Source organism: Marmota marmota, unplaced genomic scaffold (assembly GCF_001458135.2).
Source record: "Marmota marmota marmota unplaced genomic scaffold, marMar, whole genome shotgun sequence".
In the NCBI taxonomy this organism is placed as follows: Eukaryota; Metazoa; Chordata; class Mammalia; order Rodentia; family Sciuridae; genus Marmota; species Marmota marmota.
Genome location: NW_026000103.1, coordinates 5,733,564 through 5,760,731, shown reverse-complemented (window position 1 = coordinate 5,760,731; position 27,168 = coordinate 5,733,564). Strand labels below are relative to the sequence as shown.

The window sequence follows — 27,168 nt, the reverse complement described above, 5'->3', positions numbered from 1 at the left end:
CTGACCTCAGAGGCTGCTAGGTAGTAACAGATTCTTTCCAAATTGCCTTCAAGGAGGAGAAACTGGTGAATGACAGGGCTTTGTCCTGTTTGCATGGGACAACAGCTTGGACAGCTTGCTCCTGCTGGCTCTCAATAGGAATTTACTTCTCTCTCCCCAAAAATAACATCATTTCTAAGTGTTGGACCCTTTTTAAAAACTATATTTATTGGAAAGGGTATCAAATTAACAATTGATCATCTTTATAAGGTGTCCATATTTGTATTAGTACTGCACGGGGTCCATGCCTTATCAAGGACTCCAAGCCACTAGGACCAAGGTGCCATCTTGCTGCTCCTAATTCTTCACTTGGCTTTTGACCCCAATCCCTGCAGTTGCTCTGCATTGACTACTGCTATGTAATACAGGGAGAAATTGGGGCTACCAAACACTCGGGAATACAAAGTCTCCATACTTATGGAAATGATTGTATCCTATGTTTAAGATCCTACCCAAAGGTCTTTGACTGACAAAAGAAAATCTGGTGGGGGACATTTAGTTACTGTCACATCTAGTTTAGACATTTAGTTACTGTATACCTCCATTGTGAGACTCTCTTCCATAGAATTCACATATTTCAGAATTGGTCTATAAATTTAAGTATGGTAAATGAAATACCTAGAGATAATCATTGGAGCTAGCCTCTATTTAAGCCTCTTTATTCCATCTCTACAATATCTAGTACTGTTTGAATCACTTCATGAACACATTTCTAAAGCCAAATGAAGAGGAAATTGTGTTCATGGTTCAGCAATTGGAATTTGTGCATTTTTCCAAAAGCAGCAGCAGTATATTCTCAAGATTGTTTATATTGGGAGAAAGTTAAGTCACAGCAGGAAAACATGATAAAATCAAAGGTCATTTTATATTAAGTAGAGGGGTCAATTTCTGCTTTAAGCAAAGACAATATAGGAAAATAAAAGTTTAGAAGGGAATTCTTCACTCTACAAAAGAAGTGACGATAGAGCCAGGTATGGTGGTAAACACCTGAAATCCCAGTGACTAAGAAGGCCTGAGGCAGGAGGATCACAAGTTCAAGGCCAGCCTCAGCAACTTAGCAAGATTCTCTCTCAAAAAATACATTAAAAATACAAGTTAAATGACTGGAGGATACGGCTCAGTGGTAAAGCACTCTTGGGTTCTGTCCCCACACACACACCCCAATCCTAAGAAGTGACCATAGAATACCCTTAAATAAAAAGGTCTCCTTTTGATTAAAGGGGGAAACATTTATACAGACATTTTGATAAAATGAATATTTAGTTCTCCAGATATCTTTTCTACTTCTCTTCCCTTACTCAAGTTTTACCCTTAGTATTCTGAGGTCACAAGTATGTCCTAAAATGTTCTTGAGACCTTAATTTCTTATCAAAAGACACCCTGACTACTGGCAATGGGGGAGGTAATTTGGGGCAGGAAGAATTCCATAAGAATCTTCCATAGCACACACTGCAAGTGACTGCCCACTCCAACCCTTAAAGGCTGCCCCATATTCATATTCATTCTCTCTCTCTCTCTCTCTCTCTCTCTCTCTCTCATAGATTGGCAATATACTAAAATGCATATCTGTACTTCTTTTACATTATGCTTTTCCCTGGATGATTAACTACTCTATAAGATCAAGCAGTTCTCTTCAATACAAGAGGAGAAATTGGAAAGCCTTGTTGATACAGTGCATTATTAAGAAAAAATGCAAGCATCCATATTACTTTGAGCCTGACCTCCTCCACAGGTGTTAGCATAATTAAGAGTAAACCCTGTCAGTGGTAGACTTAGCTAGAATCAGTCAAGGACATTAAAAAACAGCTTCCACCTCACATAGAAAAACAGTGCAATACTCTGCCTGTGAACTTCAACCCCACCATTTCAAATGTGAACTTCTTCACAGTACTCAACTTTGATGGCTAGACAGGAGACCTTTGACCTGCCTCACATACTCTTGTACACTAAAATTCATCCATGCTACTGAACAGAGAATCTCAGACATGACCCACCTGTGGCATGAGTTTCCCTACCCTCTGGGTTATTGGCTCATTCATCACAACTTCCACTTTGCAGGCATCTTTCTCTTTGGGGATGGCAAACTTCAGGTCATCTTCTGACAGGAAGGCAGAGCTGCCCTTCATCACCCTCATCCCATGGTTCAGGCTGATGAAGGTGGGGCTGGCCCGGTCCAGGAGCAGCAGAAGCAGGAGGACACTGAGGCCACCCCAACCTAGAGAGCTCATGCTGACAGGGGCCCACTCGCTTCTGGCCATCACAAAATTTCTTCAACAGAGGAGGGCTTCTGCACTTCCTCCCACAGCTCAGGTCACAGTCCAAGGGGCAGGGCGAGGGGTCCTGACAGTGTGCCCCGAGATCTTAACATGCCCCTTTCATTCCAGACTTACACAAGGACGCCTTTCAGCCAATCCAGGGACTTTTAATAAAACTTGCTGATCACTCCTGACAACGCCAGCAAGATTAATGTGCCTCCCAAGTGCTTTACTAATCCTGCAAACAGAAGAAGGGGTTAGAAGAAAGCGAGAGACAGAAAAATTCGTACAGCTACTCAAAGGATCACCACTCACAGAGGGATCTTTCATCCAGCCTATAATTTCAGCTTAATTAAAAAACAAATAAACTAACTTGACCTTCAGGCCCATCTGAAAGGCAAGACAGACATTTCATTACCTGGCTTGTAGCTGTTGCTTCCGGATGCAACAGACCCCAACTGAGATGTCACCTGTGTGGTCCAACAGTAGACAGGCGGCCTCCCTATCATCCTTTGAGTTCAGAGAAAGGGGCTGAACTCTTCGCTTCCATTTCCTCGTTAGTTAAATGGGAACTACAATAAAATTTGTATGCAAGCTGATGGGATTATTTGCACGCTGCTTGAAAACATAATTAACTCTGAATCAACACAGCCCAACTAAGAAATAAGCTTCACTATTTGTTGCATTGACTGTCCAGCAATGAAGACACCTAAGAGACACTTGATGAGAAACTGGAGAAAAATTTTTTTTTCCTAAGTGAGCATTCAACTTTTTGTGTATGTGTAATGAGGACCATGAATTGAGTGGCATAGTTTCAATATACAGAGTTAATGATATGGGTGTGTGTACATTGTATTTATATCATCTACAATACTACTTATAATGTACTCAATTTGCACTACTGGAGTCTGTTTCTACTTCCCTCACTTAGAATTTCATGATTATTTCTCTATTCTAAAGAATTGAAAAGGTTTTATCCAAAGTAAAATGTATCAGAGTATCTCCTTAAATTCAGAGTATACTTAAGTGAACCAGTGGTGGATTCTCATGCCCATAAAAAAGTTAACAGTTTAATGATTTTCATAAATTCTCTATATAACCAGTAGATACTGAAATAAATTTTGCTAGAGGGTGTACACAAATGCCTCTGGCACCCTCCCCCTCAAGCCATACCCTGTGCCACCTGCTCTGCACACCCAGTTGTGCCCACCATGGCCACCATCTTGTAGCTGGTAGGAAAATGGTGCCTGCTAAAGAGCAGAGGCATTGTTGAGCACGTGAGGGAGTAGGAGTGGGAAATGCTCTTCCAAAAATGGGTTTAGTGGCTAAACAGATGGTGTTGCCTCATGTGGTAATAAATACCTCACCACAAAAACCAAGAGCACTTCAGAAGCAGAGTTTTCTTATAACCTGGGAGAGAAGTGTGAACACACTTCTCAGGCTGCTGACAACTTTCCAAACAGCATATTGGTTCAACATCAGGAATGAGAGGGGAAGGCAAGCACAGAAGCCCAAAAATTGGAAGATGGAAAACGAGTGGTAGGATGCATCATGAACAATATCTCTTGTACTCAAGACTATGAAAAAGTAGAATAAAATCCCATCATCACTTTGAATCAGAACAAGCTCAGTTCAATGAGCAATCTCTATTTGCTGCTTTTTTTTGTTCATTATCTTTATTGCAAGCATTTTACGTGCAACTATTTCAAAGTGCTAGTTTAATTACAAGCATCTCTTTGGTTGATGAATAAATGTGTTTGTGCTAATTTTAAAAATGCCTCTATTAACTACCTTTATGAATACATCAGGGGAAGACAGCTTATGGTGCCACTGTTTGAAACCTTTCACTTTGGAGGAAGCACCTGACCTGTGTCACTGAAGAACAAGTATGCTTACAGATTAGCTTGATTTTTATGGTGTTGGTCCTAAAATAAAACTGTTCACACACTCCCACTGATCCTGTTGCCCAGAGTTAGCCTAAATTTGTCTGGCTTATTTATGCAAAAATGCAAATTTGGTTTTTGAACTTCCACAAAATACAATCTTTTTTCCCATTTACATATGGCATCTAAGTCCATACTGAAAAGCAATACATTTAGAGACTCTTAGGTAACTGAGCAGGTAGGTGTCTTCCAAACAGGGAGATGAACAAGGAAACTGCTTTCTGAGATTTGAACTGGTTAAATCAACACATAAAAACAGCAAGGGCCCCACCCTCTCCTGCATGCTTATCTCAGTGTCCTTCACTGGCTCTTCCTATACTGCCTGACTTTTTAATATTGGAGATGGACCAGTGCTTGGACTGGCTTTCTGTCTGCCCTCACTCCTCTTGATCTCATTTCTTGTCTTTAAGTACAACTTTAAAGTTTGTTTTAGTTCATTTTTTCATGAGTGTGACCAAAAGACCTGACAAGAACAATTAGAGTAGGAAAAGTTTATTTGGGGCTCATGGTTTCAGAGATCTCAGTCCACGGTTGGCCACCTCCATAGCTCTGAACCTGTGATGAGGCAGAGGATGAGGCAGAGGACATGGCAGAGGAAAGTAGCTCTAGCATAGCCAGGAAATAAAGAACTTTCTGTTCACCAGGGATAAAGGCACAATCCCAGTGACCTACCTCTTCCAGCAATTCTCTAACTGCCCAGTTAATCCATATGAATGGATTAATGCACTAATTAGGTTAAGGCTCTCATAACCCATATGCAACTCTCCTTAATATCTCCATGTAGGCATGTAACAGTTATCTCAATCCTTATGTAGCCAAAATCAAACGCTCCATCTTTCTTCCTTTGGTCTTACCTAATTTAATGGCAACTCCAACTTTTTAGCTGTTCCTTTCTTTGTCTCTCTATGCCCAAACAAAAATTCCTTCTGGTTCTTTGTGATGGACAGACCTTAGGGTAACCACCAATAATCCAGTTCCTAGTAACCAGAAGTTCCTACTCCTTGAGTGTCAGCAGATATTGTGACATTTCCAGCCAACAGGATAAGGCAAAGGTGATTACATGTTACCACACAGAGGACTCTGTCGTGACTGAATGGAGCCAGAGGCTCTGCTGCTGCACTGGAAGCAGAAGGCTCTGGAGTTCTGCTGCCACAACAAAATGACTCTGTCAACAACCTGAATGAGCTTGAAAATGGATTATTCCAAGTGAAGTCTCCCAATATGAGTGGAGCCCAGTCAACACTTTGATTGACAACTGGGTCACAAACTGAATCAGAGAACCCAGCCAGGTCACGATCAGACCCCAGACCAATGGAAACTATGAGATAAGAAATACGTGTGGCAATGTAGAAACCCTTCTGCCTCAGAAATCAACTACTAGATGGGTAGACATACAAACAACATGAAAAAGTTAGATAACAAATTGCCTCAAACAAACCAAATACATCAAAAATACAATCTATCAACACTACAATGAAAGAAATGTCAGAGAAGGAGTTTAGAATGTTCATAGTTAAACTGATCTACAAGGTAAAAGATGATATAAGGGAGCAAATAAAGGAAGAAAAAGATCATTTCAATAAAGAGAAAGATACTCTGGGGGGAAAAAAAACAGAAACCCTCAAAATGAAGGAATCAATAAATCAAATAAAAAATTCATTGGAAACTATGGCCAGCAGACTAGACCACTTACAAGACAGAGACAAAATATATAATCTTGAAAATGAAGTTGAGCCTGGAGAAAAGACAGTAAGAAAGCATGAACAGAACTTCCAAGAAATATGGAATAACATGAAAAGACCAAACTTAAGATTTATTAAGATAGATAAAGGCTTGGAGATACAAACCAAAGGAATGCATAATCATTTCAGTGAAATAATGTCTGAAAATTTTCCAAACCTTAAGAATGAAATGGAAAATTAAATACAGGAAGTCTCTAGGACCCCAAATATACAAAATTACAACAGACCTACACCAAGTCACATTATGATGAAGATGCCTAACATATAGCATAAGGATAGAATTCTTAAGGCTTCCAGAGATAAAAAGTCAAGTAACATTTAGAGGGATACCAAGTCAGATCTCAGTTGATTTTTCAACCCAGACCCTTAAAACTAGGAAGTTTTATAATAATGTATAGCAAGCTCTGAAAGAAAATGGATAACAACTAAGAATACTATACCCTGTAAAACCAAGACTCAGATTTGATGATGAAATAAAAAAAACTTTCATGATAAACAAAAGTTAAAACTAAAAAACCTGTCCTACAGAACATTCTCAACAAACTATTTCATGAAAAAGAAATAAAAAATATAAATGAAATCCAGCAAAGGTAGGGACTACACTAGAGGAATAGTCAATCAAAAAAGAAGGTAATTCAAATTAAAAATCAGAAATAATTCAACATGACAGGGAATAAGAATCATTTCTCAATAATAACATTCAATGTAAATGGCCTAAACTCAACAAACAAAAGACAGACCAGCAGACTTGATTAAAAAGTAAGCCCCAACCATATGCTCTCTGCAAGAGACTCACCTCATAGGCAAAGACATCCACAGACATTGTAAAAGAATGGAGGAAAACATATCATCCACATGGGTTTCTATCCTCATATCTGATAAAGTGGACTTCAAGTCAAAATTATCAGAAGGGACAAACAAGGCCATTTCACACTGCTTAAGAGAACTATACATCGACAAGATATAATAATCTTAAATATTTATGCCCCAAACAATAGAGCATCTACATACATCAAACAATCCTTCACAATCTCAAGAATCAAATAGATCAGAATACAATAATACTGGGTGACCTCAACATGCCTCACTCACCAAATGATAGATCTTTAGATCAAAAACTAAACAAAAAAAAAGCTATAGAATTAAAAAGTAAAATTAATAATTTAGACTTTACAGACTTATATAGAATATTTCATCCATCAATGAATGAATACACTTTCTTTTCAGCAGCAAATGGAACATTCTGTGAATGTTAGTCTACATCTTAGTCCTCAAAGCAACTCTTAGCATACAAAAAAATAGAGATAATACCTTGCATTCTATCAGCTCAAAATGGAATGAAATTAGAGATCCACCCATACCTGCAGCCTGTGTGGGTCCCAGGCTCACAGGAGGCCCAGTACACTCCCCAGCAGGGCAGATACCAGCCAGAGCCTAGCCTCTGGCACAAGACTGCCCCTTCTGACCAACAGACTACAGAGAGAGGTCAAGCCCAGAGGCCCAGATCCACCCGCACCAACTTGTGCAGGACCCAGATCCAGGATGCAGTAGCATTCATTGAGGGACACCAGCAGGGTCTGGAAGCCCAACATCAAGGTGAGGTACAGACAATCTACATGGGTACTACAAGAATATAGGGAAGAAACTGTAATATCTCAGATCCACACTGCAAAAAAGGAAGACACATAGACAACATGAAAAAACAGGGAGGAAAGTGCCCAAAACAAACCAGGACACTAAAATAACAGAACCCATGGACAGCGAAGTTGATGAAATGTCAGAGAAGGAGTTCAGAAGGTTCATAATTAAAATGATCTGTGAATTAAAGAATGACCTAAATGAGCAAATATAGGCAAAAATTGATCATTCCAACAATGAGATAAGAGAGCAAATACAGGTAGCAAAAGATTACTTCAAGAGAGAGAGACTCTGAAAATAAAAAAGTCAGAAATCCTTGAAATGAAGAATACAATAAATCAAATTAAAAAAACTCAATAGAAAGCATAACCAACAGACTAGATCACTTGGAAGAAAGAACGTCAGATAATGAAGACAAAGTATACAATCTGAAAATAAAGTTGATCACACAGAGAAGATAGTTAGAAACCATGAACAGAACATCCAAGAATTGTGGGACAGCATGCAAAAGACCAAATCTTAGAGTTATTGGGATAGAGGAAGGCATAGAGTTTCAAACCAAAGTAATGCCCAATCTCTTCAATGAGATAATATCAGAAAATTTCTCAAGCATAAAGAACAAATTAGAAGACCAAATACAAGAGGCTTACAGGACACCAAATATACAAAATTATAGTAGATCTACACCAAAGCACATTATAATGAAAATGCCTAGCATACAGAATAAGGATAGAATCTTAAAAGCCGCAAGAGAGAGGAATAAGATCACATAGAGGGGGAGACCAATTCATATCTCAGCAGATTTTTCATCCCAGACCCTCAAAGCCAGGAAATCGTGGAACAACATATACCAAGCTCTGAAAGAAAATGGATGCCAACCAAGAGTCTTATATCCAGCAAAACTAAGCTTTAGATTTGATGATGAAATAAAAACCTTCCATGATAAACAAAAGTTAAAAAAATTTACAACTAGAAAGCCTGCACCACAGAACATCCTCGGCAAAATATCTCAAGAAGAGGAAATGAAAAACGATGAAAATCAGCAGAGGGAGGGATAACACTAAAGGAAAATCTAATCAGAGGAGAAAACAAGTCACATTAAATACCAAAAATAAACAAAATGTCTGGGAATACAAACCATGTCTCAATAATAACCCTGAATGTTAATGGCCTAAACTCACCAATCAAAAGACATAGACTAGCAGATAGAATTAAAAAAAAAAAAAACAACCTAACAATATGCTGCCTCCAAGAGACTCATCTTATAGAAAAAGACATCCACAGACTGAAGGTGAAGGGTGGGAAAAATCATACCACCAATATGGACTGCGGAAGCAAGCAGGGGTTTCCATCCTTATATCAAATAAAGTAGACTTCAAACTAAAGTCAATCAAAAAGGATAAAGAAGAATACTACATACTGCCCAAGGGAACCATACACCAACAAGACTTAACAATTATAAATACATATGCCCCAAACAATAGAGCATCTATGTTCATCAAACAAACCCTTCTAAAGTTCAAGAGTCAAATAGACCACACACAATAATTTTGGGTGACTTTAACACACCTCTTTCATCACTAGATAGATCTTCCAAACAAAAGCTGAACAAAGAAACTATAGAACTCCATAATATAATCAATAACTTAGACTTAACTAACATTTATAGAATATTTCATCCTTCAGTGAGAGAACATACTTTCTTCTCAGGAGCACATGGATCCTTCTCTAAAACAGAACATATACTATGCCACAAAGCAACTCTTAGCAAATATTAAAAAGAAGAGACTACCCTGCATTCTATCATATCATAATGGATTGAAATTAGAAATCAATGATAAAATAAGGAATAAAATCCACTCCAACATCTGGAGACTAAATAATATGCTACTGAATAAACAATAGGTTACAGAAGATATCAAGAGGAGATTTAAAAAATTTAGAGGTGAATGAGAATAGAGATACAACATATTGAAATCTCTGGGACACTATGAAAGTAGTTCATAGAGGAAAGTTCATTGCATGGAGTTCATTTCTTAAAAAGAAGAAAAAGTCAACAAATAAATGACTTAATAATACAACTCAAAGCCCTAGGAAAAGAAGAACAAATCAACACCAAAAGCGGCAGAAGACAGGAAATAATTAAAATCAGAGATGAAATCAATAAAATTGAAACAAAAAAATTGAAAAAATTGACAGAACAAAAAGTTGGTTCTTTGAAAAAATAAATAAGATTGACAGACTTTAGCCATGCTAACAAAGAGAAGGAGACAGAAAACTCAAATCACTAACATATGTGATAAAAAAGGAAATATCACAACAGACACTATAGAAATACAGAAGATAATTAGAAATTATTTTGAAAACTTGTACTCCAATAAAATAGAAAATATCAAAGGCATCCACAAATTTCTAGAGTCATATAATTTGCCCAAATTGAATCAGGATGATATACATAATTTAAACAGATCTATTTCAAGTGACGAAATAGCAGATACCATCAAAAGTCTACCAACCAAGAAAAGCCTAGGGCTGGACAGAAACACAGCTGAGTTCTATAAGACCTTTAAAAAAGAACTAATACCAATACTCTTCAATTTATTTCAGGAAATAGAAAAAGAGGCAGCACTTCCAAACTCATTCTATGAGGCCAATATCACTCTGATTCCAAAACCAGACAAAGACACATCAAAAAAGAAAACTTCAGGCCAATATCTCTAATGAACATAGATGCAAAAATTCTCAATAAAATTCTGGCAAATCAAATACAAAAACATATCAAAAAGATTGTGCACCATGATCAAGTAGGATTCATCCTAAGTATGCAAGGTTGGTTTAACATAAGGAAATCATTAAATGTAATTCATCACATCAAAAGACTTAAAAAAAAAATAACCCAATCAATAAATGGGACAAGGACCTGAACAGACACTTCTCGAAGATGATATACAATCAATCAACAAACACATGAAAAAATGTTCATCATCACTAGCAATTAGAGAAATGCAAATTAAAACCTCTCTAAGATTTCATCTCACTCCAGTCATAATGGCAGCTATTATGAAGAAAAACAACAATAAATGTTGACGAGGATGTGGGAAAAAAGGTACAATCATATATTGCTAGTAGGACTGCAAATTAGTGCAGCCAATATGGAATGCAGTAAGGAGATTTCTTGGAAAATTGGGAATGGTACCACCATTTGATCCAGCTATCCCTCTCCTTGGTTTATACCCAAAGGACTTAAAAACAGCTTACTACAGAGACACAGCCACATCAATGTTTATAGCAGCACAATACACAATAGCTAAACTGTGGAACCAAACTAGATGCCCTTCAATAGATGAATGGATAAAAAATGTGGCATATATACTCAATGGAATATTACTCAGAAATAAAAGAGAATAAAATCATGGCATTTGCAGGTAAATGGATGGAGTTAGAGAAGATAATGCTAAGCGAAATTAGCCAATCCCAAAAAACAAATGCTGAATGTTTTCTTTGATATAAGGAGGCTGATTCATAGTGGGATAGAGAGAGGGAGCATAGAAAGAATAGATGAACTCTAGATAGGGCAGAGGGGTTGGAGGGGAAGAGAGAGGACATGGGGTTATAAATGATGGTGGAATGTGATCATCATTATTATCCAAAGTACATGTATGAAGACATGAATTTGTGTGAATCTACTTTGTATACAACCAGAGATATGAAAAATAGTGCTCTATATGTGTAATAAGAATTGTAATGCATTCTGCTGTCATATATAAATTTTTTAAAAATTGAATGAAATTATAAATTAACAATCAAATAAAAATAGAAGCTCCTCTAACACTTGGGGACTAAATAATACATTATTAAATGACCAATGGATAGCTAAAGAAATCAGGGATGAAATAAAAAAAAAAAATACTTACAGGCAAATGAGAATAGTGAGACAACATATCAAAATCTCTGAGACATTATGAAGGCAGTTCTAAGAGGACAGTTCATTTCATTGAGCTCATTCATTAAAAGAACCAAAAATCATCAAATAAAAAACCTAACTTTACATCTCAAAGCCCTAGAAAAAGAACAAACCAGCACCAAAAGCAGTAGAAGACAGGAAATAATTAAAATCAGAGCCGAAATTAATGAAATAGAAACAAAAAAAATTTTCAAAAAATTAATGAAACAAAAAGTTAGTTCTTTGAAAAAATAAACAAAATTGATAAACCCTTAGACAAGTTAAGGAAGTAAAAGAGAAAACCCAAACTACTAAAACTTGTGGTGAAAATATCACCACAGACAACACTGGAATACAGATGATAATCAGAAGCTACATTGAAAAACCTATACTCCAATAAAATTAAAAATCTTGAAGACATTAACAAATTTCTAGAGACATATGGCCTACCCAAATTGAATCAAGGGGACATATTTAAACAGATCAATTTCAAGCAATGAAATTGAAAATGGCATCAGAAGCCTAACAACAAAGAAAAACCTAAGACCAGATGGATTCTCGGCCAAGTTCTACCAGACTTCCAAAGACAAATTTACAGCAATACTCTTCAAATTATTCTATGAAATAGAAAAGGAGGGAGCCCATCCAAAGTCTAGTATTAAGACTATTAAGCTAGTAATCACCCTGATACCAAAACTAGACAAAGACATCTCAAGGAAAGAAAGCTTCAGACCAATATTCCTGATGAACATAGAATCAAAAATTCTTAATAAAACACTGGCAAATCATATACAAAAATATATTAAAAATGGTGGTGCACCATGATCAAGTGGGGTTCATCCCAAGGAGGAAAGTTTGATTCAACATATGGAAATCAATAAATGTAATTCATCACATCAATAGATTTAAAGACAAGAATCACATGATCACCTCAATAGATGCAGAAAAGGCGTTTGACAAAATTCAGCATCCATTCATGTTCAAGCATTAGAAAAACTAGGGATAATAAGAACATACCTCAACATTATAAATGGTATATATGCCAAACCCAAGGCCAACATCATTCCAAATGGAGAAAAATTAGAAGCATTCTCCCTAAAAACTGGAACAAGACAGTGATGCCCTCTTTCACCACTTTTATTCAACATAGGCCTTGAAACCCTCGCCAGAGCAATTAGACAAAAGAAAAAAAATTAAAGGGATATGAATAGGAAAAGAAGAGCTCAAACTATCCTTATTTGCCAATGACATTATTCCATATTTAGAAAACCCAAAAAAACCTCCACTAAAAACTTTCTTGAACTCGTAAATGAATTCAGCAAAGTAGCAGGATATATGATTAACACCCATAAATCAATTGTGTTCCTACACACCAATGACTAATGAGCTGAAAGAGAAATCAGGAAAACTATTCCATTCACAATAGCCTCAAAAAAAAAAAAAAAAGAAAAACTTGGGGATCAATCTAACAAAAGAGGTGAAAGACCTCTACAATGAAAATTACAGAACACTAAAGAAAGAAAATAAAGAAGAACTTGGAAAATTGAAACACCTCCCATGCTCTTGGACAGGCAGAATCAATATTGTTAAAAATGGCCATACTACCAAAAGTGCTATACAGATTTAATGCAATTCCCATTAAAATTCCAATGATGTTCTTCATATAAATAGAAAAAGCAGTCATAAAATTCATTTGGAAAAATAAGAGGCCCAAAATAGCCAAAGCAATCCTTAGCAAGAAAAGTGATACAGGAGGCATCACAATACCAGACCTTAAATCATACTACAGAGCTACAGTAACAAAAAAAGCATGGTGTTAGCACAAAAATAGAACTGAAGACCAATGGAACAGAAGAGATGACACAGAGACACACCCACATAACTACAGTTGTTTCAGGCTATACAAAGGCACCAAAAACATACAATGGCTGCTCATCTTAGAGAAAAACCAGAGAACCTGATGACCCATAAAGTGCTGTTTGATCGGCTTCTGCCTTCCCTCTTTCACTGCATCCCCGTTTGTCTTCTTTGTTGCTTACTCTGCACAGCCACACTAGCGTCTTTGCTTTCCCTCAGACAAATCAAGATCAGCCTTTCCACCCCCCGCCTTCCCCTTCTGGAGCTTCTCACCTACTGACATGAGCTTATCCCCCAGGCATCAAATGTCATATCTGCAGTTCAGCCACATCTAACTACCTCATTAAAATTATGACATTGTTATCCCCCAGCATCCTCTTACCCTTCTTTTTGCTTTGTTTTTAACCTTAGAACTTATAGCTGTCTAACCAGTTCATGTTTTAGATTGTTCATTGCCATTTCCCTTGTGGAGGTGTGAATTTATCTGTTTTTTATTTATAGATTTATCCTCAGTGCCTGGGACAATGTCTGATCTGTCAACAAATACTCGTTAAAGGAGTAAGTAAATTAGGGAGACATGCCTTAAATTATAAGGAACTGTCATCACCATCATCATAGTGATGATGTCATATGAAATATTGAAAGTTACCACAATGGGATATATGGGGGGGGGAAATTCCATTTTTTGTACCTTCAACATTGAGGTCGAGATTTCTGATGACAAAATGCCACAGTTTGAGACATTTTGATGAGTCTCAAACTGACTAGTCAGCCAACTAGTCTTACCCAGGCAGCACCTCCAGTCAAATACCAAAAGAGATATAAAATCTAAGGTAAAAATCAGAACATACCACATTCTGTCACTTCCTTCCCCTGCAACACTGAGAATCTATTCTACAGAGATAAAAGCAGCCTCTACTAGGATACTGGAACAAAGACGTTTGTTGCAGTTTTCTCCACACAAACCTAACACCCATCAACAAGAAAACAGCTACAGAGAGCAGGTATATTTATACCATCAAATACACTGTGCCTTCAAAACTTGAATTAGAGATATATCACTCATGTTGGAGGAATTTCTGCAAGGTATTGTGGAATTAGGAAAAGCAAAAGAAAAGAGAATGTATGTTTTCTTCCATTTGGTAAAATAACAATAAAAGCTATATCTTTGTATATTCGTAGATGTATATGGAGATACATGTTGCACATAATTATGTGAATTATGTGAGCATGGAGACAAATATAGACAGATAAGCCTGAGGTCATCAAGAGGGCTTATCTGAATAGGGCAATGTATTACAGGTAGAGAGGGAAAGAGGAAGGGAGGATATTATGGACAGAATGTGCCCTGCTACCACCAGATCCATATACTGAAACCCTCTCTCTATAGAGACAGGATCTGGAGGTGAATTCTTTGGGGAGGTCATCAGATTTACATTAGGTCATAGGGAGAGTCCTCATGATGGGATCCTTATAAGAGAATGAGGAAACCAGAACTTGCTTTGTTTCTCTGTTGTGGCAGAATGCAGTGAGACTTACCCCTCTAAGGACTAGAAAGAAGGCCCTCTCTGGGAATCAAAGCATCAGGCACCTTGATCTTGGACTTCCCAGCCTGCAGAACTGGGAGGAATAAATTCCTGGTATAAGAGCCATTCAGTCTATGATATTTCTGTTACAGCAGCCCAAGCTGACTCACAGAAATATTTATTTTATTTTATTTTATTTTATTAGTTCACTTTTTTTTTTAATGTGGTGCTGAGGATCGAACCCAGTGCCTCACACTTGCTAGGCAAGCGCTTTACCACTGAGCAACAATCCCAGCTCCAAATAGCAATGCTTTTAGAAAATGAAAAGCATGCAATTTAAAAACATGAAACTGCATAATACAAAAATCACATATGTGCATTTGTATGAAATCATATAGTGTATGTGTGATGTAAAAAGAAACTTAAAAGCAATTTTTTGTACGTCAAAGCTTTTTTGAGAGTATGTTTGCAGAGAACCTGGAAAATAATACTCTATATTATGAACAAACATTTTTTTCTGACAAAGGCAATATAAAGAAGTCTATCTCACAGGCAAACATGCCCTCATGTCATCATGTTACTTAACAGAAAATATATTTAAGAAAATATTTACATAATTAGTTACCTGAACCAGCCATCAAGGGACAAAGGATGGATACATTTTTCTTCTCAGATGTGGCCATTCACCTAGTGGGAGGATTATGAATCCCAAATGAAACAGAAGAACACAGCAAAATGGAGAGGCACCACGGGTTTTATCCAACAGCCAACCCCAATGGGCTGTGTGTGACAGGCACAGTCCAGGGCAGAGTAGGTATATGCATATTGTCCTGGAATAATCTTCCCCGGCCACCCACTCAGCCAACAGCTGAAACAAATCCCCTTTGGAGGCCCACAGATGTCTCGTATTCTATGAACAGGCACATAAAACAAGGGCTTTGATTCAGAGCTAAGTTCCTGGTCTTTGTACATGTTGTGAACCACTGGTCAGCCTTCTCTAGCCCAGTCCCACCCTGACTCTTTACAACACATCCCAGCCTTGCTAACATCTCCACACTTCTAGAGCCAGACCTGGGTATATTGGGAATAAATCAATCTCAATGGAAGAAAAGTTATCTTAGAATTTTTGTCTAAAGTTGGTGTTTAATAATTTTATTGTTTTGGTTTATCGCTGTTTTAATAAGAAGGCAAGGTAGACTGACATGAAACAAATCAATCAAAATCTTCTGTTTCATGTTAGCCACTTCCAATATCAAATAAGCTCCTCTCAGATAAATTTTAAAGATAATAGAGCAAATATTTCCTTCCTTTCTCTTCTGGTAACCTACTACCTCTTTTCCAAAATCTATCTGTGACAAGAATGTCACATTGAATATTTTCTCACAATATACATTCTCGCCTGCTTTTTTTTCTTTTCTTTCTTTTTTTCTTTTTTTTTTAAATAGTACTGGGAGTTGAACCTAGGGATGCTCTACCACAGAGCTATATCCCCAGCCCTTTTAATTTTATTTTTAAAACGGGGTCTCACTAAGTTACTCAGATTGCTTTTATAGTCACCCAGAATACCACCCCCTCTTGCAGTTATCTATGACCGTGTAACCAGATTCTTGTCAAAGGAATTTAAGATATCACGTGGCCCTTCTGAGAAAACTACTTTAAGAGGAATTGTACGTTCCTTGTCCCTTTTTCTTTATGCCTCCATTCATCTTATTGCCCAGACTGGGAGGTAACCTTGCACATGAGAAATGTGCTACACCATAGGACAGCAGAGCTTGGACCTAGAAGGAGCCCAGTCTCTGGGACATTTGCAAAGCAGTCACCATACCAGCCCATTCCCCAGAATTTTACATGACAAAGAATGTAAACTTTCCTGTTCAGTTTGCTAGTATTTTGGATTTTTGTTGTTGTTGTTGTTACCCATGACTCAATTTTAATTACACCTTTAAAAATTCACACTCTTCTTCAAGTTTTTATATTAACTTAGTTACTGATCAGCTGAAGATTGCAACTTCTTACCTAACAGCCTGTGGGAAATTAGCTCATTCTCCAATTATATCATAGTAAGTCCTTAACTGGGGGATGAGGTCAAAGCCTAAGTCCTTGTGTCCATCTATCAGGAAGAAGCAAGAGAGAATGGGAAGGAAATCCATATCTGTGGTCCCAGCACCACCATGCTGTGAGAAGACTAGACCTGAATTCTGAAAATCTGGATTCTAATCTTGACTCTTACAACATCAGTTTCCTCTTTCAAAATTGAGATCATCTACTCCACCTGCTCCAAAGTTTCCCTTTGAAACCAAATGAAATCATCAGTGTGGAAATGTTTTCTTAATTATAAAGCACCACACAGATGTAACATTATTATTATGAAATATATCAAAGAAATAAGAGAGTAAAACTTAGAAAAAACAGAGTGGCCAGAATTGGGCAAACTTGGGTTCAATGACTTCAAATAAGGTATGTTTCGATGTTCTTCCTCATAGTCTTAAGACAGGAAGCATAACAAAAAATTGAATTCTAACATTTCAAAAACAACCTGAAACAACACAATTTGGGAAGAAAAAAATAAAAAATACCCAGGGCTGGGATTGTGGCCCAGTGGCAGAGTGCTTGCCTCACACGTGTGAGGTACTAGGTTGGATCCTCAGCATCAAATAGAAATAAATGAATAAAATAAAGGTATATTTTAAAAAAAAGGTACCCAAAGTAACAATTTACAAATTCAAAGTCAAACAAAACTTATCCTTCCATCAATCAGGCCTAGATGGTGGCTGTAAAATTAGGTGCCACACAGAACAAAAATGCTATTTTTTAATTTTTGTTTTAATTACAGCTCAGTTTTTTCTTTTGTATTTTCTCTTGGTGTAGGAAACACCAAGTATGTGGAAATTCCATGGAAATGATGCTTTGATTTTTCTTTATTTCAAGAGGTGGCAGGGGGGCTGGGATTGTGGCTTGGGAGTGTTTGCCTTGCACGTATGAGGTACTGGGTTCTATCCTCAGCACCACATAAAAATAAATAAATAAAATAAGGCATAAAAAAAAGAGGTGGCAAGAGAAGGGAAAGAGAAAAGAATTGGGATGAACAGGCTAAGAAAGGGCAAAAGAGGAAAAAGAAAAATAGCATAGAAAATAAAGATACTGAATCAAAGATGGTTTCCTAGGTGATCACAGTTCTTCTTTCTCCCCCCAAATAAGATGATGGTAATTGCCTTGTCTCTGATACAAAATTATGATGTCCAGTGGCAGCCGACATTTACTTGACAATGTCCTAACAGGAAGCCCAGCATATGTGGAGAACATCATTTTCTTAGGATCCACATAGGGCTAAGGCAGATGCTCAGAATCCATCTGTGCACAGCTTGCTCTGATTGCCATTTTGGACACCCAAGGAATCAGCAGAATTATTAGGGTCATTTAGAAGTATAGGTAGAAAGGCCAGTCAGTTGAATTCCCCAAGGGAGCTTATAAAATGACTTTCAGCCACAATGGACTGACTTTGATCTTGCAATAGAAACAAATCCTGTCTTTGCTTCTTGTGTGGTTCAGCTGTTTCTCAGAATTTCCCAATCCTCATGTCTCCCTTGCAAGTCAGTTCTGCTTACTGACCATTTTGCCACTATTGCCTTTTTCCTTCAGGTCTAAATCATATATTCCAAGCATACCTGTCCAAGTTGGTAAAAATGTTTTGAAAAGAGGAAAACCAACCTGCTTTGAATTCTTATAAAAATTCAGTTAAAAAAAATACAGTTTTGCTTATCCAAACATTCTTTCTTGCAAAATTTTCTGAGTAAAAAAAAAATTAATTCATTTAGTGGAAGAGAAATGTGTGCTCACATTTATTTCATCATTATACATTCATCTTAACTGCAAAGCATGTATTCTTCATGTCAGTTAAACATGATGTTCCTGTCACTCACCTGATATCATCTGTGCATGAGGAAAAAAAAAAACTGGATCCCCAGCTAAACTCCAGCCTAAATGCAACAAGATTTCTTGACGGTAAGTAGTAATGATGTGTTCTGATGAGAAGAATCTTCCCTATTCTTCCGCTCTGAAATTTTACAATGGTAGCTACACAACACAACACAAGTCTACTCCCACTCTTGTGTCCAGCCCAGACACCAGGATATCAATCATATAAGACAACTTTTTGCTTACTTGTTTTGCATTTTGCAGAATTCATACATGGCTGATATTCTTCTCATTGGTGATCCAAGCAGTTATTGCCATCTATTATAGATGACATAAGCAATAGAGGCATTCTATTTTCCATGTGCATGTGTATGTAAGAGAGTCCTCCTGATCCACAGCTGTAGATCTTATAAATACTTTAAAGTTCCTTAAGAAAATAAACTAATATAAAAAATAGCAAACTCGCAACAACCCATTTCAACCCACTGAAGCACAGACATTTTTAGATCTTTGACAATATATAAAGAAAGCCCATAAAGATGTTTTGCCTTCTACTTTACATTAAAAACTTTAAAATGCAAGACAGAATAAACTTAGAAGCCATGATGTACTTTATGTTTTTTAAATCATCATAATTTTCATACAAATAAATTTCAAAGTAATTCATATAAGTCATATTTAAAAGTTGCAAGCATAATAAATGAATAGCTGAATATAATTAACAATATAACACCTGAATTGAATTCAAATCACATGTGACATAAATTGATTCCTCAAAGGACACCGAACTGAAAATCAGAAGTGTGTCCTCAGTAAAGAGCTAGCCACCTAAACTTAGAGTAAGTGGCTCTCGGTTTTTAGTTGAGGAAATTACTAAGGGCTTCACAACCACGGCCTCCTTTAACCTTAAATCTCCCTGAGGCAGAGAAGCCTGCTCCTTGCTTCTTAGAGCAACAAAGAGTGAACTTTGCATACAGGTGGCCCCAGTCAGACAAGAGCAGCTCTGGCCAGGGGCTCTTCCGCCTGCCTCCATCCCGACATCCTACAATCCCCTTCCATTCCCTCCAACACTGAGCCCCTGAGCCCCACTATGAAAGCAGCCTCAGGAGACAACCCCAAAACAGGTTGCTCTCTTTCAAGAAGTTCATAACCTCTTACAGAGCTCTAATTGCTCAGTTGCCCACCAAGGATAGAAAATTCTTGCAATCTTGCCCAACATAGGACTTTCAAAGTGAATTTTCTCAGACAGAGAAAACAGAATAATGAAAAAAGACATGGCCTGTGACTTCTAAGATTGTTTTCATTAGCAAATTTTAGTATGCCCTGTGTCCGCATTCCTTTGTTGTTGTTGCTTGCTTACCACTACTTTCTTATTTTATATAGGCACTGAGCTACGTTTTTTATATTTATATTTCCATTTATTTCTCTTAACCAACCTAAAGTAATCTCTATTATTATTTTGATTTTATTGATAAGTGGTGACTGAAAGAAGTGATCTAATAATCATAATAAAAACTAACATTAACTGCTTACTATATAGTAGGCATAGTTCAAAGTGCTTTACATACACTGCATTGTTTGATTTCTACAATGGTTTTAGAAAGTTAACAGTGATTTTATAGATTTGGAATATGAGGGGCACAGTAATTAGATAACTTACCCAAGGTCATCAACTTGACCTTGTACTAGTAATTGGAGCCCAGCTTGCTCAACTCCAAGATCCCTGCACTAACTGCTCTATTCTGCTGCTTCACTTTATACCAAACCCTTGGCCTTTACTTTACTAGCCTTGGGCTCTTTTTTCTACAGTATGCAAACCCTTAATAACCTCCTTTATGGTCCCAGACAGCAATGGAAGACAGCAGTGAAGTTACTTTCACTGGAGGCAATGATCTCTAAAGAAAATAGCTGTTACTTCAAGAGCATATAATGAATACCCATGCCCTGTCAAACAGCTAAGATGTTGGGTTCCAGGTCCTTACCCTTCGAGTACGGTTTAAATGCCTCAGGCAAATAGGCCACTTCATAACTCCAGTCTATTAAATCAATAAAATATATATTGATTCTGTTCGTAACAGTTTTCTCCTTTTGCAATTTTTTCTAAACTGTAATCTAAATCACAGAATGTATGGTTTTAAAGGAGTCTTAGAAATCAACTAGTCCATATCCTTCATTTTACTTATCAATTTATTTGCTTTTTTCTGAAAATAAGTGTTCTATAGTTTTTTGTTTGTTTGTTTTGAGTACAAAAGATACGTATCTTCACTCACTAAAGGATAAAATTCAGCAACCTATAGAAAAAGAAAAATGCACTTCCCAACATCCAAAGAAAACATTCAGGGGTGTGTGTGTGTGTGTGTGTGTGTGTACGCGCACACACGCAGTCATTAAACGTAGTTGGAATCATACTACAAAAAGAGCTGTATATCATTCTTTTCTATTAATATAACATAGTATTTTCATGACATTAAATAGTCCTCATGGTCTTATTTTGAATCTGTGTACTGCATACACCACATGGATGTACTATGGTTTCTGTTTTTATCCCACTGTTATACTGAAGTAATTAGTCTATCGAGAGATGATCATGAAAAAAAAACTTTATTATAAATCAGTCTATTTTGCTGGATTTTCCTTTTAATTGAATTATAATGTTGATAGGTGTAAAGTTATGTTAAGGCTATTGATACACACATTTTTCTGAGAGTAAGTTACCTATTTACTTGTACCCTACCAACCTTCCTCCCTGATGGCATTCAGTATTATTCTTTTTAATCTTTATTCAATTCCCAAGTGAAATGTATCCCATCACTATTTTAATTTGCATTTCCTTCGTTTATTTGGGAGATTTAGCTTTCTTTTCTGTTCTAATCTCCAGTAGTCCTTTGTATTTTCTATTTTAGAAGTCCCTTCACGTTATAGATGAAAAGAAGTCCTATGGCAGTTGAGAGACTACCAAGATCACCCAGCTACCTGCACCTCAGCCTGGAATGAAACCCCAGTTCTGACATTCATTCCATATCCCATGCAGCTTCCATACATCACAGATGCTGGGCCCAGAAATATCTCTCTTAGCTGACCAACTCTGGACTATGAGTGCAGAGAGTCCTCCCCCAGACTGTGCCATCAGGACAGGAGAGGAGGAAAACCATCCTTCCCTTCTCCCCATCTTCTATCCATCTTAGGTTCATAGGCTGGGATCCTGTAAATTGGACTGAATAGAGACAAATGAATAAGAGAAGAATGTACTGATTTTTTTAATGTACCGTGAGACATGGGAACATTCACAAAGGAAATGAAAGCCAGAGGAAACATTAAGTATTTTTATATTAGGTTGGATGAAGAGTGAAAACTTGTGCCGAAATGAGATAGGACAAAGGGGCATGAGCTGGGGGGAGTGGCAAGGCCTGTTGTTCAAGTTCCTCTTGGTGTCCCTCCATTCTCAGAAGTAAGGATGATCCTTTCCTCTGGGTACAGGGACAGCGCTTTCACATGAGAGGCAATGATCTGCTGTTCAGAGAAGGTCAGGGCATCCTTTTGGCACTTGCCATTTCTCAAATTCCTTCAGATTAAGATATTCCACATGCCAAGGTATTATATCTTGGGGTACCATGTTCTGAACCCCATCACGACCAAGATTGTAAGGACAGATGAACCTGACTGCTACACAAACTCATGGGGATGCTGTCCCTAGATTTTCAACCAATCAACATCTATCTTGTTAATAAATAAATTATTGCAATAATTCTCCTGTATTGCAAAGGATTCTCCTGAAAATACATACTTTGAAGATTAATAAAGTGTTGCACAAAACGTCTCCTATATCCAAATATGTTTGAAGAACAGAAAGCTAAAATATTTTAAAGATTCACAACATAATGTGATCATAGTAAAGGTTCTAAGAAGCTCCCAAGAAAGAAAACTTTTAAGCCCAAAGTCTTCAAGTTATAGAAAACTTCCTGATCTTTCTCATTAAGATTAAAAAAAAAAAAAAACAGATTACTTGAGAAATTATTTAGGAGATACTAGATTAGAGAAAGAACATGGTTGAAATAGATGGCCAAATGACAGCTTCATAATTTCTGGCCAGGCCTGATAAAATCATACTTGATGTATCTATATCCGAAATCCAAGTTTCAGGCTGCCTTTGGGCAACTGGACCCCTGGCCAATCTCTACAGCGGCCTCCTACTAAAGCTACCTTCAAAGTAGAGAGAACTGAATAGAAAAGGAAAAGATTCCATGCCATCTCTTACATTTCTGTTTTTAATGACTGTTAAGGTTTCATAAACATTAAAAGTAATTTCTAGCTGGACACGGTGGCGCAGGCCTATAATCCCAGTGGCTCAGGAGGCTAAGGTAAGAGGATTGCGAAGTTCAAAGCCAGCCTCAGCAATGGTGAGATGCTAAGCAACTCAGTGAGACTCTGTCTCTAAATAAACTACAAAATTGGCTGGGGATGTGGCTCAGTGGTTGAGTGTCCCTGAGTTCAGTCCCCAGTACCAACCCCCCCCCCCANAAAGATGCAGAGTCAGAAGATGAAGAGGAGAAGGATGTAAAACTCTTATTTATCTGGAAATTGACCTGCCACTGGAAATGGTAGCATTTTCAAATAAGAAAAAGTAAATTTGCTGCAAGATGAAGATTTCGTTGAGTATGAAACTGAAGAAAAAACTCAATGAAGAAATCTTTTTATCATATACTCTAGTAAAAAAATGCATAAAACTCAAGTCAGGATAGGAAAGACTCAAAATCAGCAACAACAAGATCAAAAGATTAAGACCTCCCCCCCCCCAAAAAAAAAAACAGTACTTCCTTAAAAATTAGAAAGTAGCCATAATTTACATTCATTTTGCTTTCAGAGACAAATTTTCACAACAGGCTGCTTTAACTGAATTAATTTAAACAGAATGAAAAACACTGTCACTCACTATTGTTGACTACACTTCCTTCTTGACCTGGGACTAACCCTGGGCATGTATCCAAACTCATCACCCTGACTGAAATTGCTTTTCCTCTCCTTGAGTAAATTCTACATTTCTTAATTCACAGCTATATATCAAATTATGCAAAAGTGGGATTGTGTTTAAATTCACATTAAATCATGTTCATCTTGGTGACTAACCCCACTTTCAGAATACATCTAGGTTCTTTACTTGGATAGGACACATTCATCTGTTCGATCATTGTGCAAACACTTGTTGAGTACCCACTTGGTGACAAGTGTTATACTCAGTGCTGGGATTATCAAGACAAAGAAGGCAAAATCTTAGCTTCAGAGAGTTTACAGTGTAATTCAGAAATAGTGATATAAGCTACTGACTCAAAGGGTAGTAGGTGCTATAATGGTGGGTATACAGAGTGCTCTAAATGGCAGTTGACTCAAACTGGGCCTGAGGGTGCTTTCTAGAAGTAGAAAGAGTTCAATTAGAAAGGCGAAAAGGAGAACAAAGGGCATCTCTGAAGATAGAGAGAAAGCATAAGGCACAATCAGAGAATCAACAGTAGATGCTATGTCAGAAGCAAAGAGCTTCTGTATGAAAGGGTATGGAGACACAGGACCCATCAAGGTAACTAAGAGGTGACCCCTACCCTTGACAAACTGAGGTGTTATGGGAGAGAGATTTGTAATCCGGTACCTGATAGTACAGAATGTATTCACTGTGGTAGCATATAACCAAGATGTTCTAACAACTCCTCCAAACTCACTAGAGTATGCTTAAGGAAAATTCTACTCTTCAAGTTAAAATACTTCATTGTGGAAAGGCTGCTTAGGCAGGCAGAAAACCATCCATCACTGCTCTGTAAGCTGTGCTATGTAACCTTGACCGCCTCACCTGCCTTGGCATGACAACTCAAACTCCAGAGGCCTGTAATGAAAATGACAGCAACCACCACTGGTGGTGTTCTTAAGAGATCTGCTACAAAGGAAATGTTTCTGTGACAAAAAGCACAATGCCACTGAAGCCTAAGCCAGTATACCAAAAATCAGAGTTCTAGTTAGAAGGAGCTTCTGCAAATTTTAAAATAATAAGTATGTATTATTTGTTTACTTTCTGCATGCACTGTTTGAATGCACTTAATCTTCACAACAACATAGGGAGTATATCTATTATTATTTGAATTTTGCAACTAAAAAAACAGAAGTAATTTGTCTAAGGCTGCTGATGAATAGTATAGCTGGGATTCCAACCTCCACAGACAGGCTCCAGAGCCTGGGTGCCAGAGCCCCACACTCTGTGCTCCCTACACAGTAATCAGGATGAGGAAAAGGGGCTGGAAGAGCCTAAGATTCTGCCAAATGTTAAGTATTAGTTGATCTGCTGATTTGTCCACTGATGCAAGCAGGGAATGGAAGGTAAAGCACAGTATCATCTGCTGAGATGTGTAAAGTAAAAAACTGTAAAAACCTAACCAACAAGTAAACAAAACTCTAACTGGAATCTGGGTGTTCCTCCCTGCTGAGGATCTTAACACAATTTTGATGTCTTCAGCCATGATCTACATATCATCTTTTAAAATATATTTTTTTAATATTGTAAATAATTTTCTGATTAATAGTACTGAAAAATGGCAGAGGGTAAGGTGGAGCAGGGCTTGTTTCTCTGATGCAGGATTAGAGCTAAAGAGAAAAAAAAGGCAGAGAGGCCTGGCAGTTAATCAGAGCCACCAGACCTGTGTGTCTATCTCGGTTCCACCCTTTCCTTGAGCAAAGCCCTATTCCTCCTTGGACTCTTGTTTCTTCATCTGCAAAGCGAAAACAACAAATCAATAGCTTTTTGGATTGTAAAGAATAGTGATAATATCTGTATATGTAAATCAAAGTCACCCACACACATACACACAGTGAGGCTCAACCAAAGTTGGTTCCCATTCTCTCCTTTTCTATCCCAGACCCATGGAAGAAAGTTTTTCTTTAAAAAAGCTTATTTTAAAATGTATCACTATAATGGTGGATACACATCATTGAATACTTATCATTCTGTACATTCTGTACAATGCGGAGGAAACCGTAATGTAAATAAACTATGGGCTTTAGCTCTTAATGACTGGCTCATCCATGGTAACAAATGTACCACATTAATGCAAGAAGTTAACAATAGGGGAATCTAGGGAGTGGGTGGGTGGGGTGAGGAATTATATGGAAACTATTTTAGTCAGATTTTTTGTTGCTGTGACTAAAAGATCTGACCAGAACAATTTTAGGGGGGCAAAACTTTATTTGAGGGCACATGGTTTCAGAGGTCTTAGTCCATAGAAAGCCAGCTCCATTCCTCAGGACTCAAGATGAGACTGAACATCATGGCCAATGAGTGTGGCAGAGAGAAGCAGCTCACATGGTGATCAGAAAGCAGAGAGAGGCCAGTCTCCACTTGCCAAATATAAATATATACCCCAAAGGCACATCCCCACCTCCTCCAGCCACACCCCACCTGCCTCCAGTTACCACTCAGTTAATTCCATCAGGGGATTAATTCACTGATTAGGTTAAGGCTATAACCCAATTATTTTCCATCTGATCCCTTTCGCTTTGTCTCACATGTGAGCTTTTGGGGGATACCTCACATCCAAACCATAATCAGAACTCTATACTTTCCCCAATTTTTCTGTACACCTAAATCTTTTCCAAAAAATAAAGTTTATTCATTTTTTAAAAATTACCCCTTGAGTCCAGGTGTGGTGGAGCATGCCTGTAATTCCAGTGGTTCAGGAATTGGAGGCAGGAGGATCACAAGTTAGAGGCCAGCCTCAGTAATTTAGTGAGGCTCTAAGCAACTTAGCAAGAACCTGTCCAAAATAAAAAATAAAAGGGGCTGGGGATGCAGTTCAATGGTTAAGCACCCCTGGATTTAATCTCTGGTACAAACACACACACACACACACACACACACACACACAAAAGGTTACCCATTGAGCCATCCTTTGACACGTCTCATAAGTTAGGTTGAATCAATTCCTGTGACTCCAGGCAGAGCCAGAACACTTTCCATAAACTTTAGTTTCGGGCAGGGCTATAAGGACAATGAAAAAAAGGCAAACCACAGCCAGGTCTTGCTCATCACACTTCCTGACATTTGGGACTGAGTTTAGCCAGGTTTTATAACTCCATCCTTTCCGGGGATCTGCATGTTCCCCAGCTACTCAGGTACTATCAGGTTCATGAACCCACAGGACATACCCCATGTTGAGGCCCCACGTGTGAACACTCACTGCACATGTCCAACTTCTGGTGCAGCTGTGGCTCACCAAACCTAATGGCATTAAGAAAAGTGAAACTTAATCTGCTTACATTGGAAGAATTGGCTGGGGG

General features: G+C 37.7%; 1 protein-coding gene across 5 annotated transcripts in view; it reads right to left on the bottom strand.

The window, feature by feature from the left end:
- Frem1 (FRAS1 related extracellular matrix 1) overlaps window positions 1–27,168 on the bottom strand; it is a 170,360-nt gene that overhangs the window by 133,103 nt on the left and 10,089 nt on the right. For 4 of the 5 annotated variants that reach the window (XM_048783943.1, XM_048783944.1, XM_015502585.2 and 1 more), the window contains exon 2: window positions 2,034–2,532. In XM_048783943.1, the coding sequence (XP_048639900.1) occupies window positions 2,034–2,297 (264 nt within the window). In that variant the 5' untranslated portion in view covers window positions 2,298–2,532. Of the gene's footprint in view, window positions 1–2,033; window positions 2,533–27,168 lie in introns of those variants that run through there. The other variant, XM_048783941.1, reaches the window with a different exon arrangement.